Consider the following 16,020-nt stretch of genomic DNA (forward strand, 5'->3'; position numbering starts at 1 on the left):
GTTCAATTCGTAAACCTAATTCCCAAAGATTCTAAAGCCACAATCTAAGTTCATCAGCAGAGTACAGTCATCAATTAACGGTGTCTGTACTTGAGAGAGAGGAGCAGGGCTTCATCAGCAGCCCTTAGTGCCAGCAAGTGAGGCACTAGTGTCTATGATCTGAGATCACTCCATATGCTGGAGAATGTGGCAGCTTAAATGACCTGCCAGGATCTGGTCAACTGATTGCAAAATAGCCTCAATCCTTTCCCTTTCCTCACCCACTATCCTTTCAAGTGGAGTCCACTTCTTCACCCCTGGAATCTGGTCTGGCCTTGCAGTGAGAAGGACAGTGGCCAGTTCTGAAGGCTTGCCGCCCTCCACATGCTCTACTGGAGTGCTGTGTCTGTCACAAGAACAAGGCCACACATGTCTGCTGAAGACCAAGAGACCACATGGAGCAAGGCCAGTTCATCCCACCTGTGGCATCTGAGACCAGCCATTCCCCAGCTGAGCCAGCCAGTGGCTGCAGACACAGGTGAGCCCTGCAGAAGAGCTGCCAGTGAGCTCAATGGAAATGCATTGTTTGGTGCCACTGGGCTTTGTGTTTTTGTTTGCTTGTCTTACACAGCATTATGATAACAGTAGATAATGGATAAAAAATTAGCAATAGATTACATCCTGAGGAATCCAGCCATAACTGCTGATGATGAACGTAAGATTTTTTTTTTAACACTCTTGGCATTGCTGATTCAGTCCAAGTCTAGTGCTTCTCTATCTGTGGTGAAGGACCAGCTACTTTTTTACATGATACTTTATATATTTTTACATTTTATTTGAAATAATGTCAGATTTACAAGAAGTTGAAGAAGATGGAATAGTACAGAGGATACAGGAGGTGCTCACTTTCCTGTGCTCGGGTTTCAGGACACGCCTCTGGGTTTCCAGCCACTCCCTGAGGTCTCAGGCCCCCTCCTCTGAGCTCTCCCCTGGGGGAAAGTTACTGTTGCCAGTTAGACCTGTTTTCAGCACCAACCTGGGAAAATGAGACCACAGGGCTGGCTATTCAAATCCAGTGGCTGGGCATGCTCGATAGAGAGCACAGAATACTCTTGAATACGCCTGGTGCATGGAACTGGGAACCACCCCCTTAACTGAATGTTCATCACATAAACTATAAAAGTCAAATCCCAGCTGAAGGCGGGTCGCAGCTCACTGTCCTGGAGGCCACCTGTACTTCGCAGGCTGAGGCTGAGGTGTGTATATTTCACTTTGTATCGAACTTGCTTTCAGCAAGCGGCTGCTCATTCTCTGGAGCCAGCCTGCACTTTGTACTGAACGTTAAGGTGTTTTTCTTCCTTTTGTGTTAGACTTGATGTCTGTACTGAGCTTACTTCTGTGTTAGACTTGGTGTGGGCCCTGCTCAGTGTCTGGAGCATGCCGCACTCTCTGTGCAACCTGCATTTCTTATCTGTCACAATACACTACTTCTCACCATCTACTGTGACTCTGCCCTTGAATTCTTTCCTGGGGCAGAGTCACGAACCTGGACAGAGGACTGGGTGTGTTGAGGCCAACTACCGGGCCCCCTGGACCCTACCTCTGACATCAAGACCATGTGGTGTTTGTCCTTCTGGGCCTGATTCCCTTCACTGCACATCAAGAACCCCCTTCATACCCAATCAGTAAGAGGAGGAAGATGGACAAAAAGAATTGACGAGATGAGAAAATACTAATAGGACAAGAACATGTCACCCTTCTGATCTGTGTGAGAGGAGACCCTCAGGGAGTTCGTTTGTTTATGTAATGGTGACATCCGTGAGGATGGCATCACCAAGTCCAGTATTCACCAGCTGGGAGCCCTGATAGGTCTCTGCAGATGTCAGCAAGGGTACAGGTGGGGTCACTTGGGGTCATGAACAGGGTCTTAGAGCAGAAACCAGGGACGACAGGTGTGCACACACACACGTGCACACAAGCACACATGTGCACACGCACATGTGCAAGGTCTCAGTCTGCTCCTGGGTCAGCGCCCCCGCCCCCACCAGCCAGATGAGCTGCCGACTCTGACTCCACCACGCTTCCCTCCCTGTCCTTTTCCTTGGCCAGTGGTCAGCAGCATCCATGGTGAACTGCCCCCACATAGGCTCAGGATGCGAGGGTGGCAGATGCCAGGAGCAGGAATAGAGAGGAAGAGGAGGAGGAAAAGAGGGAAGGAAGTTCCTCCAGAGCCCAATCAGCCCAGAAATAGAGGTGACTGTGGATCATCCCAGGGACGCTTTACACAGATTGTTGTTCCCTGTCCTATACTCACCTGGCACCGTAATCCTTTACTTCCCCACCAGTCCTCCCTGGGCCCTTGCCAGGCAAAGGTTGAATCACAGTAAATCACTTGATGGCCTTGACCCTGGTGTCAGCTGAGAGTGGGAGGCTGTGGGCCTGTGGCCTCTAATGAGGTATGTGGGAACCTGGGCTCTGGGTGGCCATCGTCCTGCTGAGGACCTTGCCAGGGGGAGGCCGGGAGAAGCTGGTCTGTGGCCTGGGCTGCAAGACCCTGACCTTTCTCCTGCCCCAGAGAGTGTCCTGTGCTTCCTACAGAGTTCTGGGAGCCACAGAAACAGGCACGTTGTAACTGACAACAATTTATTTTGTCGGTTCCTACAAAATGGGAGAGTTGGGCTCAAGTCCTCAGTGAGCCTTCAGTGGGCAAGACAGGGCCTGGTAGTGGGGTTACTGTGGGGGTGAAGGACTGGGCCTGTTCTGTGGCCCTAGGGTTTGGCCACAGCTTATGGACAAGTGGCACGGACCCAGCACTCCTGTTGAAAGCTGACGTTGGGGAACCATGGGGCCCCAAAGTCCACATCACTGGGGAGGTTTGGCAGCGAGCTCCACTGCAGGAGTTTCCATATTACTGGTGGCCTGTCCTGGACTGGGGCCCTAGGGGTGGCCACAGCTGATGGACAAGTGGCACGGACCCAGCACTCCTGTTGAAAGCTGACGTTGGGGAACCATGGGGCCCCAAAGTCCACATCGCTGGGGAGGTTTGGCAGCGAGCTCCACTGCAGGAGTTTCCATATTACTGCTGGCCTGTCCTGGACAGGGGACAGGCCAGCCACACCCTGATTTCCCCGGGCACCCAGTGAGAGATTCGCAGCCCTGGGCTCTGAACAGGCTCCCTCATGCCTCTGGGCCTTGGCCGGTGGGTTAGAGATGGCCAGTCCGACATCTCTGGGGTGAGTCTCCATGCTTCGGGAGGCCAGCCGAGGCCCGGGTCCTGAGGACACCAGATCCAGGCCCAGGATCTTCCTCGGAAATTCATCTCTTCTCGCTGAAAGAAAAGCAGACACGGTCAGCGTCCACATGGAGCCTATCCGGCCCTTCCAGGAGAGGTCCCATTGACCCGGCTCCCTGCAGTGCTCCTGGTTGCTGTGTGGCCTCCCTGGCCTGACACTGAGGACATTCCTGCAGGCTGATGACCCCAAAGCAAAGGGTGTGCTCAGCCCGAGGCTTGGGAACTGGCAGGGCACCTCTAGCTGCTCCTGGGACATCCACATGGTGTTTGGTTCAGGCTGGCTCAGGCTTTCGGCATCAGGCCCTCACCCCATAGGAGCTGGGCCTGGGCATCAGTTTTGACTCAGAACTCCTGAGACACCCTGTCACCTAACCCCCTTGCATGGGGGCCTCTCCCCATACTGGCTGAGATGCCACCAGGTACTTGGCCCCTCTGCTCTCTAGGGCCATCTGCTCCTTGCCAGGACTGGACCATTCCCACACTCAGCAGAACTCTAGGTACTGCCTCAGGCCTGAGGGTCCCATGTGTGCCCTCGCCCTGAGTCCTTTTGAGCTTTGCTACACGATTCTTTTCAGTGTCTGGCTCAGGGCTTGTTGTCCTGACGAGGTTGTGTGGGAGTTCAGGGAGGGAGGGGTGCCCTGCTGCTCTCTGGGGGGCAGTTGCTGCTCTCAGGTGGGGTCTTCTGCTTGAACACATAGGTCTGAAGGCTGCTGTGGCCACCAGGGGGTCTTGGAGAACAAGAAGTAGAGGGTGTGGGGGAGGAGCTGGTGGCAGATGGAGACATCCCCCTCCTCCCCTCTGAGGCTTCTGAGGACAGCACCTGCCCTGAGGCCCTGCTGGCCTTGCTTTCAGAAGCTTCTTAGAGCAGAGGAGGGGAAGAGGAGGCAGGAAGCCCTGAGGGCAGGGCTGGTGGTTCCCAGGACTCCTGATTATTTACTGCCCCCGATGGCGAGTCACCAGGGCACCTACTGCTGCACTCACCTAAGGGGGCCAGGCCACACTTGGCTCCACGCACTTCTTCCATAGACACCTGAAGTTGCCTCAGCACCTCATCATCCTGGAGGACCCAGTCCCTGGACAGTTTTTCCGTGAAAAATCGCAGGATGCCAGCCTGGTGCAGGTTCTGGAGGAGTTCTAAACATGGGGGTGGGAGTCAGGGTAGAATAGGTCACCCCCCGGGTGATTCAGTGCCCAGACCTTGCTCGCTTTCAGGGCACCTCCTCCTGGGTGGCTGCGGGGTCCTGCCTCGGCCATACCTGGGTTCCAGGTGCACATGGGAGGCCAGGGCCAGAAGCAGACCAGGCCAGGAAAGTGCCTTCCCCGCTCCTGCCCTCTGTCAGTGTCATGTCAGGGGGTGGGCTCGGTGTCTGGAAACACCAACGGTGCCCTGCCCCACCCCCCATGTTTGGCCTGGCTCGACCCCTCCTCCATCCATGACTGGCTCACTTTGGGCTGAGGAGACCTTGTGGTCAGTGTAAACAGTTGCCCTTGGCAGGCCAGGTCCTGTCCTGCCTGCTTGCCACCCTGAGTTCCCTGGGGAACAGGCATACTTACTTCCATGAATTTTCATTGTAGTGTATGCCATGCCTGTCAGCAGTGGCTCACCTTCCAAGATGAACACATCGAAAATTCTCAGGGAGAGATGGAAAGGGATCTGCGGGAAGAGCAGGTGTGGGAGATGCAGGCCTGGCTGGGCCGAGCCCTGGTGGCCTGAAGTCAGCCCACTGGGGCCTCACTTTGTAGTGTGGAGACCCAAGCAGGGAGGAGATTCTCCATGAGGCTGCCTGAGACACGGTCCTGCAGCTTCTCAAGGGGTGAACTCAGAGCAGAGAGGCGTGTCTCCCAGACAGAGGGGCTCCTGGGGGCTCAGGGCTTCCTAGGGCTCTTCCAGGATAGCTCATGGCTGGGTTGGCCCGTGATTCTGACCCAGAGGCCTGGCTTCCCACATGGGACAGGCCTCTGCAGGGCCTGGCCTGTCTGCCCAGCAGCGACGTGTCTATGCATCCTGTGAGGTGGGATCATCTGGGTTCGACCAAGGGAGCCACATGCCTGGGCTGGGGAGCCAGGTGCTGAGCGGAAGGAGGGTGTCCCTGCGCGGACTTACCTCGTCGATGAAACACTGGCTGAACCAGTAGGTGTATATATCTGCTATCACTCCCTGGTCATCCTGACAAAAGGAACACAGGTGCTCAGGGACCCCTGGGTTGGCCTGAAAACCTGCCAGTTCCAGGGCGCTCTGGCAGGCAGTTTCTCAAGGGGCAACACACCTGGGGGTGGTGGCCAGGGTTCCCTCCAGTCTGGCCCCTGCCCCCTACACAGATCCTTGGATGACCAAATGTCCTTAGCCCTGTTCAGCCTGAGTCTGCCCCTAGTCCCCGTGCTTTTGTCCCTCCAGGGGAAGGAAAAGGAAACCAAACTTTAAACCCATTGACAGTCACATATCCCAGAAAAGGCTATGGTGACTACGCCCCTCACCATGGCAGGAGGGGCTCGGGCTTTCCCTGTCCCCCTGACCTGCCGGAACCCAGGCCCTCCAGGGAGGAGGCGAGGGGAAGGTTCACTCACCAAGTGCTTGTGTAGCTGCGGAAGCATTGTTCTGAGCAACTGCTCATGAAAGAACAGGAGTCTGCGCAGCTTTGGGGCTCCTGGTATGTAGAATCCTGAGAAACACAAGGTCCCCCCACATGAGCACCTGCTTCCCCACCCAGGTGGAGCCAGCCATGCAAGGCCGTACACTGACACAGTTGAGGTAACCTGGGAAGGATGAGGTCCAAGGCTGGAGGAGTTGGGCATTGCAGGGTGCCCCCCAAACCCAAGGCTTCTTCCTCTTCCCACCCAGTGACCCTACTATGTGTCCTCAGCCTTGAGGACAATGGGTGGGGATGTCCTCTCAAGCGTGAGTAGGCTCACTGCCCAGCTGTGTCCTGCAATGAGGCCCCAGTAGAACTGTGCTGACTTCTAGGCAGTAAGGAAGGACGATGGCGGATTGAAGGGCTGTGTCAGACATGTTGGAGCCTTGTGCGGCCATCGGGGTGACAGGTGTGAGGGATGGGGGGGGTGTGGCTGTCTCTTAGACTACAGGTCTGGCTGGGGGATACCAGTTGGGGAGGCGCTGCCAACTGAGCTCTGTCTGGTTATTGGAAGGGTGGCTGGCAGGATGGCCAGCGTGAGGCAGAAGGACCAGCAGAAAGGAGAGAAAGGCCTGGACAAGGATGAGGCCACAGGGCCGTGGCCACAGGAAACAAAGCAGGTCACAGCGAGGCTGCGGGTCCCTTCTCTGATGGAGACACAAGGGGTCCAACTCAGGGTTACGGGTCCCTGTCCAGACTTGGGCTGCTTTGGGACTGTCACTAGGGGACTGTCCTGGAGACTCATAAACAGTTGGAGAGGGACGGGGCCATGGCTGTAAGCCACCATCACTTGTCCAGTGTGGCCATCCCTGGCTTGGCTGCACAAGGCACTGTGGGCAGCTGTTCACCTACCGTGCATGTTGTGACGCTGATTTGTCATGAGCTGGACCAGTGCCCAGAAGGCGTCCTCCTCGTTTAGGTGCATAAGCAGGATGGCAGCAATGTGGCTCATTCCCTCACAGTAACCCACCTCCTGCAAGAGCCAAAGTCACCATGCAAGGTTGTGCCCTGAGACAGCTGAGGTCACCTGGGATGGCTGAGGTCAAATGGGAGGACTGAGGTTGCCAGGGAGTACTTTGGTCAGCTGTGAGGGCTGAGGTCACCTGGGAGAACTGAGGTTACCTGGGAGGGCCCAGGTCAGCTGGGAAGGCTGAGAATACCTGAGAAGACTGAATAAAGGTAACCTGAAAGAGCTGAAGTCACATGGGAGGCTAAGGTCACCTAGGAAGGCTGATGGGAACCAGAGGGACTGAGGGCACCTGAGAATGCTGAGGTCACTGGGGAGGGCCGATGTCACCTGGGAGAACTAAGATCAAACAGGAGAGCTGGTGAAATCTAGAGGGACTGAAGTCACCTGGAAGGCCTGAGGTGACCTGGGAGAGCTAAGGTCACCAGGGAGGCCAACCACAGACCTCCGAGTATGTGGGGTCCAGCCTCTGTGCCCCTCCTGGGACACTGGGCATCAAAACTGAGCATGTCCCACACATGTCAGGTCACACGGAGCACCTGGAGGGACTCCTGCAGCACAGTGGCCAAGCTCTTCTGGCCAGAAAGGTCAGATCAAGAACTGATGAGAGCCCCCCTCCCACATGCCGAGCCAGGGAGGCCTCTGCGCCAGGCTCAGGCCAGCACCCACTGTCTGGATTCACCATGAGGGATGGCTGTCACTGAGCGCCCCCCGCACAGAGTCCAGAGATGGCTCACAGGCTGCCTGGCACAGAAGGACAGCTAAGTTTAGGCCCCACGTGAGCAGCCTGGGGTGTCCTCTCGGCGGCTTTCTCTTGAAAGTATGGTCTGGAAATCGGGGGCAGAGCGACAAGCAGCTGCTCAGGAGCCCCTCCCAGGCTGCCGCACTCTGTGGGGTGTGGGGAAGGGGAACTTTGATCTCTGCCCAGTTTCTCACGAATCATATGGCATTTGTCAATGCACACTCATCTGATGAAAGCCCATGAGGCACCTCGCTCCCCTGGAGAAGATCACTCCAGACACGAGCATCCTGTGACACTGCCAAACTCTTGGGATTTTGGACACCCCAGCAGGAAGGTGTCTGTCCTTGTTCTAAGGAGCAGTGGTCAGGTCCACTTGAGGGAGGAGCCTGGACCCACCCTCTCCATCTCAGCTTGAGCTTAGAGACCTTCCTCTCCTCGCTGGGACCTCTGTGAGAGCAGTGACCTCACACACTAACTAGGATGTCCTGGGTCCTCATGAATCCTGAATTTTCAAGAAGCAACCACACCCCCTGGGACACCCAAGCCAGCGACTATGGGAATGGGCTCAGGATGTCATTGGCCAGGGATACTCACCGTGTCATAGGCAGAAAAGGCTACCAGCACGTGGAAGAGTTCCTGCTGCCTGGGAAAGGGCGAATAGAGGGTTCTGTTGGCTCCATGCCCATGCTGTTAGTTTCCTGTGGCCTAACAGACCCTGAGATGCACCTGCCCTTCCAAGTCTCCCCTCCCTGGGCACTGGGCCACCCCTTGTGGCAGTCTGGTAAGGGCAGGAGCACAGCCAGCCACTCAGGCACGGCCACAGCCTGACCTCGGCACCTGCCTTCTGCCTCCCTCTGGCTGCAGCTGGGTGGCTCATTTCCTACCCCCATTCCTGCCTCTCCACACCACACTTGTCCCCTCACTGTTCACTCAGCATGCTCCCTGTCACCCTTTAGGTCCTCCAGTCACAAGCGAAAGGCCAGGAGTCCCTGGTCCTGCCGCCCTCCCATCGGTCCCTAACCCTGGTCCTCCTGGCTCATGGAGAACAGTTTTCACCACGTGGCATTACTGTGTTTGCTGCCATCATTCTCAAGAGCCAGATGGGTTCTGGCCCCATGTACCTCAGCCCCCGGTTTAGGACTCAAGTGTCCGGTAGGCGCTGGGTGCATGGTGCAGGCTGCTCCCTGTGCCAGGAGAGAGCTCGGCAGCTGTGTCACCTCCCTCCTCTGGGAACCCTGCCTCTCCCCTGGGAACTCTCCATGTTCCTGGTGCTCCCATGTCCCTCTGGATTTCCTCATCTCCTCTGCAGCCTCCACTCTCCGCGATCCCCACCCCCCAAGGGGCTTACTTGATGCCATAGCGGTCCCGAAACATCACATGGTTGGGGAAGGTGCAGCTGACTTCAAGGTCAATTTTCTGTATTTGTTGGCAGAGCATCTTGCCCTGCTCCTTCATTCTCTGCAGGACAGGGCCAAGAGAAGAAAGGGTCTCAGAGCAAGTCTGAGACTCACTGCCATGGGCACCAGTCATACAGGGGTCAGTGCACGTGGCCGGAAAGGGAGTTTTTGCTGCAGAAATGTCCTCATGATTGTTCCCACAGCCAGGGGCAGTCTCCAGAACACAGCATGACTTCAGTACCCATGTCACAGCCTGTGCTCAGCAGTCCTGGTGGGGGCACCACTGAGGACGGCCCACTGCTGATGGGCAGGCCCCAGACCCCTGCCCCTCAAACCCCTTTTAGATACATGGGGACAAGGCCATCCCAGCCCAGGCCTCCTGCTCCATCTCCCCGGGGACTCAGTCCTCACCTGGGGCTGCCCCCTTCTGACCATCTGTCACTTTCCTTCTCTCCTCAAGGGGCCTCTCCCCATGGATGAAAGCAAGTGCCCCCCGGGCCCTGAGTTTGCTTCCCCTGCAATGTTTTACTCAGGACCTGTTCCCGGGGCTGCCTGGCCCCTACCCCTCAGGGCTTTCCAGGAGTCCAGGAGGGCAGCTCGTGCCTGGGCTTCCACTCCCTGATGCCACCTGTCAGGGTGACAGTATGGAGCCGATGCCAACCTCTGTGAAGGCTCCCATGATCAGCTCATTCACTTCTCAGGAGCTCCCGAGAGGAGAGTCTGACAGAGGGACAGGGGCTGCCCGGGGCTCCAGGAGAGCTGTGCCTGGAGACTGTGCTTCTAGGCCTGTGAGCTGTGATGGCTCCCACACTCCCTGCTGCTAAAAATGTCCTGGAGGAGCCCAAGCCCCACAGCCCTGACACCCCCAATTTGGGGCTTAGGGCTCTAGATCGGCCCCACTGATGTGCACATTCCCACATTTCCCCTACTGTTTCCTTACGAAGAGGACAAGGCCAGATCCCTGCACCTTCTCTTGCAGCCCCCCAACCTGCTAGATTAGATTTTGGAGAATCTTCTGAGTTGTCTTATATGATCACGTACTTAGAATGCACTAAACTGCAGGCACAGATAAATCCTTCTTGTTTGTTTTTTTATTTGTTTAATTTGTGTAAGTTTCCTTTATTTTCCCCCAAATTTTCTGAAATCAAGGAGGGTAAGAAAGTCCTGTATTTCCTTCTATTTGATTTTCACAGGAATGGCTTTGGGAGTTCATGGCCCTCTAAGATATTTTCTACTGTTTTTTTCCAAATAGTTTAAAAATAATACTTAGTTTATTTCTACTCAGATATTAGTTAACGCTTTGTAAAAGGCTGCTGAGTTTGATGTGTCAGCTTTCTGGAATCTCCTGATATCATTTATGCCTTTTATTTCTTACTGTGTCCATGGGTTACTGAGCACCCATTGCGTCCTGCTGAGCCTCCCGTGGTTTCTGGAATGTGTCCTCCTTGGTCAGGATATATATATATATATATATATTTTGGACATCTCCCTACATTCCAGCTGGGAAGAACATATTTAGAATGCTCCATGTATAAAGTTCCATAGGAAACTCATCCCTGGGTCTTTCTTTCTGGGGACAGGTTTACAAGGTTTGGGTTCTTAGGCTCACAGCCTCAGTGAGCATTTGGGAGCTTTCCCCTTTCATCAGGTCTGGAAGATCCAGGCTGAGGAGCTGCCCGTGTTTAGAAGAGCGTGTGCACCTCAGCCATGACCAGCCTGGCCCTTGACCGATGGTGGCCCCTGTCTTTTAATCGGTACTTTGGTCATCGGTCAAGGAAGGCTTTTCTTTTTCTTCTACCTGGTTCGGTGTTGCTTGGGAACTCATGGTTTCCTCAATTTCCAAAGTGTGCCCAGCAAGATGCAGGCAGCTTTTCCTCCTAATTCCCTTTATCCTCACCTTGCCTGTGCTCAGTGCCCCCTTTCTACAAATTCCTCACATTTTATTCTCCCTCCTTTTCTTGCATTATGCTTGGGAGAAGTTTCATGCTGAAACTGGCCTTTTCAGAAAACTACTTTTGTGTTTTTGTTTTCTTCTCCTAGCTCTTTTGGTTTTCCATCTCACCTTGCATTTTTAAAGTCCTTCTTTCTACTGTTTTGTTCCACCTGAAATTCAGGTGTCCAGGCATGGCTGGGGCAGGTGCCATGTGGTCTGGGTGCATTCTGGTCCTATCACTGTCAGGTGTGCCCAGAGTGCCCACCACGTGCAGCCCCCGTGCTGGAGGGTGGGGGCTGCCCCACACCCTGGGCACCGCTCGCTCTCACGATGTGTGTGAATCCTGCCGGATGGAGATGACCTGCGTCCACCACCGCTGCCTCCTAGGGCTCCTGCTCTTCTCCCTAACCTGTGAGCTTTCTGACCCTTTCAACATTGGGACGCTTTGATGATATGCCCAAAATGCTGTGACACACCTTGCTGGAAAAGGTGCAGCCTAACTCCTGTTCCTTTGAGTGTTGGCCAGACTTGGCGACATACTACTCATAAAGAGGATGTGACAGAAGAGAGAGAGAGAAACTTCAAGACCACGTTGTAGGAGACATGGCCGTGAAAAAGCAGGATGGGCGTGGAGTCTCAGATCCCTGGGATGTGCACCTGAGCACCCTGCAGGCACCGCTTTTCCCACATAGGGCACCCGGGCCCCTGGCCACGCCAGGCCTGTGCGTGCTGTGTCTGCTTGAGTGGAAAAGGGCCACACCTGGTATTTGCCTGGGTTCTGCATCTTGACCTTGTCCACACCCAGTAGAAGAGACCAGGCCCGACCCCGCACTTGGGGGGGAATCCCCTTGTACACCCGGCGAGACATCTGTGGAGAGAAGAATGCTCTGGAGAGAGTCCACAGGGTAACCATGGAGGGTGAAGGGGGGAATCACAGAGTGATGGTTCTGGAAGATTCCAGTGTTTGTCTTCATGGTTCCTCGAGAGAGGCTAAGTCTACCTAGAACTGGGCCTTTTGTCTTGTGGGTACGGACTGGATGGAGGTTGTGAGCTGTAATCGCCATGTCTTCCTCCCTCTGGGGCCAACAGGAGGCATCGCTGTCCCTGGCCTACATGTGGCCCAAACTCTGGCATCAGATTCTCTCCCAGCAATGTGACCTTTGCAGGGATGTGTAGGAAAGCTTGTGACCCAGGCCTGTGTGGCCTTTCGGCATCAGGACAGGGTGGCGCCCAGCAGCTGAGAGGCAGGCAGTGCCAGGGATCATGTGTGAACACCACTCACCCTCCCTCCGCAGAGGGTGGGCACAGGGGCCTCCACTCCCTACATTACCTTTTGGCTGCTTTTATATTTATCCCAATGTTGAAACATCTTCAGCCATTTGTGGCATCGGGCAATTTCCTTCTTTGTTTGCTGTAAAATGAGAGATGATGGACTTAGCTGAGCTGCTGTGCTTTTTGGAGTGGCCCATGGATGCCGCGTCACTCTTGTGCTTGGGGTCCTAAAGGCACAGAACTGGAAAGAGCCAAACTAGGTGCAGAGCCTTGGGCTGAGACCCTCTGACTGGGTGAGCACGAGTGGCCTGGCCTGGTGAACACAGGATATGGTGTCCTCAGGCCACAAACCCCCATGCCTAGATGGGGTCCCAACCTCAATGTGGGGTCCTGCTGGCCTGTGGCAGTCACTCCTGAGCTGCATGTGCAAATCTGGGATGGGCACATTTGGCAATCAGCCCCTGGAATGGAGTTCTGGGATCAGGAGCTCGAATCTCGGCCCATCCTGGTGACTAAGTGTCCTTATGGACACCTGCCCGTGGCCACAGGCAGGCCAGGCTTGCCTAACAGGTGACCAACCAAGCCCTGGCAGAAGGAACAGCTCTTACCTTCACCTCCTGGGTGGTGACACGGGGAAGCTCCTTCTCACTAAAAGGCAATGGAATCAGAGCTGAGGACTCGCTGCAGGCCAGGAGCCATCCCCTTCCCTGAGCAGACCCCAAGGAAGGACAGGCTCCCTTCCCAACCACCTGCAAGTCGCAGCCCAGGAGACCACTTAGGAAAGGGAGGACAGGGCCTTTTTGCTGGCTGCCAACCAGAATGGTCTGAGACACAAAAGCAAAGGAGCAGCAGGGCCAGCCAGGGCCTCTCAGGGGCCGTGGGGGTTGGGGGTGCAGCCTTCGTGGGCTGCAGGCAGAGCCCTCTAGGAGAGGCAAGAGAGTCCAGAGCTGCTAAGAAACAGCACTGCCTGAGGGTCAGTTGGCTGGTCTCTGACAGCTGCCCCCAAGGAAGTTACTCCATCACCTTCATGGGTTCCAAGGGGTCTGGGTTGAGACCTTCCCAGTGTGTGGAGGGTGCACCCTGGAGCTGTCCCATGTGGCACCCCACCCCAGCCAAGCTCTGCGCATTCAACACCCCCTGCCCTTGTCTGCACCCTGTGCGATGGTCATGCCCGTTCCTTGACTTCACCCCATCCTGTCTGGCCCACAGACCCTGCCGTCACCTCGGCCACTTTGACACTGCTCTTTACCTTGCCCTGTCAGATCCTCTGAATGTGGCCCCTCAGCCCCTCGATCAGCCCAAACTCCTGCCTTGTGCCTGTTCTGCCTGTGCTGGGAGACACCACTGGGCAATGAATGGCGACGGAGGGCCCTGCAGGTGGCCGGGATCGCCCAGGGCCAGATCTCCAGCCTCAGCTGGCTCTCGGGGACATCAGCGCTATGTCCTCCTGCCTTCCCCTGCAGTGGCTTTCCTCCTCATGCCTTCCTGCCCTGTCTCGGCCCATGGCATCCTCTCCCCACCTGCGGTGTTCCCGAGCAAGCAGAGAGCGGAGTCTCCAGTGAGCATTGCAGTCCTTGGAGATACCGAGGCCCCTGAGGCTCAGGGGCCCCAGGTGGAGCTGCTGTCCCTGGCCCCACCTCATCCAGCCTGTCCACCCCCAATGCCTTCACTCTATCCCCAGGCTTGCTCAGGCAGACGCATCCCCGAGTCACCCGTCACATCTGGTCCCCTGCAGTCCAGCTCCCCCAGGCTCCGTCCCTCTCTCCATCCTGTGACCTCAGGAAAGACAGACTCCAGGCTGGCCTCCTCCCCACCAGGCATCACATGACCTCCCAGCACCAGACCAATGGCTCAGGTGGCCTTCCTCTGCCACCCCTGCCTGCCTCCATGGCCTTCCTCCTTCCATTCCTGGGCTGGGGCCTTATCCCTGCCCCTCATCTCACTACATGGCCAGATTCTTCCGTACACTTTGTCTCTTTGTGCCCCTCTGATCCTGGCAGGACCTGATAGACAACTGTCCACAGGCTGGACCAAGTGCCCTCGTGCCCTCTGGCCCCACCCTGCTGAGCTGACAGCAGAACAGGCTCCTTCTGGGGACAGGGCTCAGCCCTCTGGTTGCCTCTTTCTTTTGCAGACATAAAGGCCACACTTCTGAGTGTTCAAGGGCCTGGACCAACCACAGCTTGGTACGTGCCCTCTCCCCAGAGCTGCCTGGATGAGCCATTGAACTGAAGCCATGTGCTGACTGCAGTGGACCTCCAGGGGAGCAAGGGACTCGTACCCACCCTGGGAATAAGGTCAGCACAAGCCTGGGAGACATGCCCTGCCTCATGCTGGCCTTTTCAAGGATGGATCCTGATGGAGTTTGGATGTGTTGTCCCCTCCAAGACTCATGTGTAAATTTGATCTCTGGGCCAGCTGGTGGCTGACTCAGGAGAGTGTGGTGCTGATAACACCAAGACCATGGGTTCGGATCTCATATAGGGATGGCCGGTTTGCTCACTTTGGAGAGTGTGGTGCTGACAACACAAAGTCAAGGGTTAAGATCCCCTTACCGGTCATCTTTAAAAAAAAAAAAAAGAAAGAAAGAAGAGAAATTTGATCTCCAATGTGGCAGTGTTGGAAACTGATTGAGTCATGGGGGTGGATCCTCATGAATGGATTAAAGATCTCCCTGGGGGAGGGAGGAGTAATGAGTGATTTCTCACTCAATCAGTTCCCACGAGAGCTGGTTGTTTATAGGACCCTATCACCTCCTCTCTCTCTCTCTCTTGCTTCCTCTCTCGCCATGTGACCTGCTTGTACCCGCCGGCTGCCTGCCACTTTCCATCATGAGTAGAAGCAGCCTGAGGCCTGTGCCAGATGCAGCTGTCCCAGAATCGTAAGCCAAGTAAACCTCTGTTCCTTATAAATTACCCAGTCTCAAGTATTTCTGTTATAGCAACACAAACAAACTGAAACAGAGGCCAACCCCAAGATAAGATGGGGGATGTCAGAGAACTCACTGCAGAAACCCGAGCCGGTCAATGCGTCTGTAGATTTTGAATTCCTCATCCCAGTTTTTCACCAGTGTCCCAGCTCGGTGTCCCTGCAAACCCAAGAGGGCCTGGAGTGAGGGCGCCATGGTGATGGGTTGGGGGCATGGGTGGCTTTGGATGGTTCCTCCCTCCCCTGTGTCCCCAGGGAGCCCAGGCCCCTCTGACCTCAGGGACAACAGAAGAGGCCAGGAGTGGCCTGCCTCAAGGGAGCAGCCAACCCTGTACCTGCTGGTACTTCTCCATGATGTCTATCACCTCCTGGGCCCACAGGGTCTCCATACCCGTCTTCATGTTTAATCTGCAAGACAAAAGTAATCCAAAGCTAGCAATGCCCGTGAGAGCTTCAGAGAGTACCCCTAACTGCTCAGGTCGGGGATCCAAAATTCCACCAGCAATACCCCCGCCCTCCACCCCCACCCCCCAGTACAAAGGGACCAGACTCTCTCTCCACCCCACGTGGTCTCGGGGGTTTCTTCCCCTGGCCAAGGTTAAGCTCCTGCCTGAGGACCTGAAAAACAGGGACCTGGAAGTTGAGGCCTGTTGTCCCCAAGGTCCCTACACAGACACACACGTTTGTTACCTGCTCAGCATGAAGGGCCCTGATGGGCCGTTTTCGGCACCAGGAAGCAGAATGTGATTTAGAGACCACAGGCCTCTATACGATTAGCCTCCCAGATGATCTCGGGAAACACACAGTCGTCCAATTCTTTAGAGGCAAAAAGAAATCTCATGAGTGCTGCATTCTACTTAAATCTTAGCACCAGCCAAGC

At 55.6% G+C, this 16,020-nt stretch overlaps 1 protein-coding gene across 1 annotated transcript; it reads right to left on the reverse strand.

Annotated features, from left to right (window-relative positions):
• Nucleotides 1-2,765: 2,765 nt before the first annotated feature.
• On the reverse strand, nt 2,766-15,541 carry LOC134375977 (USP6 N-terminal-like protein). Its single transcript, XM_063094690.1, has 13 exons — nt 15,476-15,541; nt 15,218-15,300; nt 12,821-12,860; nt 11,701-11,808; nt 8,959-9,068; nt 8,205-8,253; nt 6,754-6,874; nt 5,837-5,931; nt 5,376-5,438; nt 4,877-4,925; nt 4,253-4,405; nt 3,163-3,307; nt 2,766-3,012 (listed from the first exon to the last, which is right to left on the reverse strand). Exons 1-13 carry the CDS (start codon nt 15,539-15,541, stop codon nt 2,766-2,768), a joined length of 1,329 nt encoding a protein of 442 aa, XP_062950760.1.
• Nucleotides 15,542-16,020: the final 479 nt, after the last annotated feature.

Source organism: Cynocephalus volans, chromosome 4 (assembly GCF_027409185.1).
Source record: "Cynocephalus volans isolate mCynVol1 chromosome 4, mCynVol1.pri, whole genome shotgun sequence".
Lineage (NCBI taxonomy): Eukaryota > Metazoa > Chordata > Mammalia > Dermoptera > Cynocephalidae > Cynocephalus > Cynocephalus volans.

Excerpts from the sequence above, each read along its gene's own strand:
- LOC134375977 (XM_063094690.1), bottom strand. The coding sequence starts at position 15,541 with ATGAAGACGGGTATGGAGACCCTGTGGGCCCAGGAGGTGATAGACATC. Across the intron at positions 12,861-15,217 it reads GACCGGCTCGGGTTTCTGCA|TGAGAAGGAGCTTCCCCGTG; the intron begins GTGAGTTCTCTG and ends ATTGCCTTTTAG. Across the intron at positions 4,926-5,375 it reads GCCAGTGTTTCATCGACGAG|ATCCCTTTCCATCTCTCCCT; the intron begins GTAAGTCCGCGC and ends CTCTTCCCGCAG.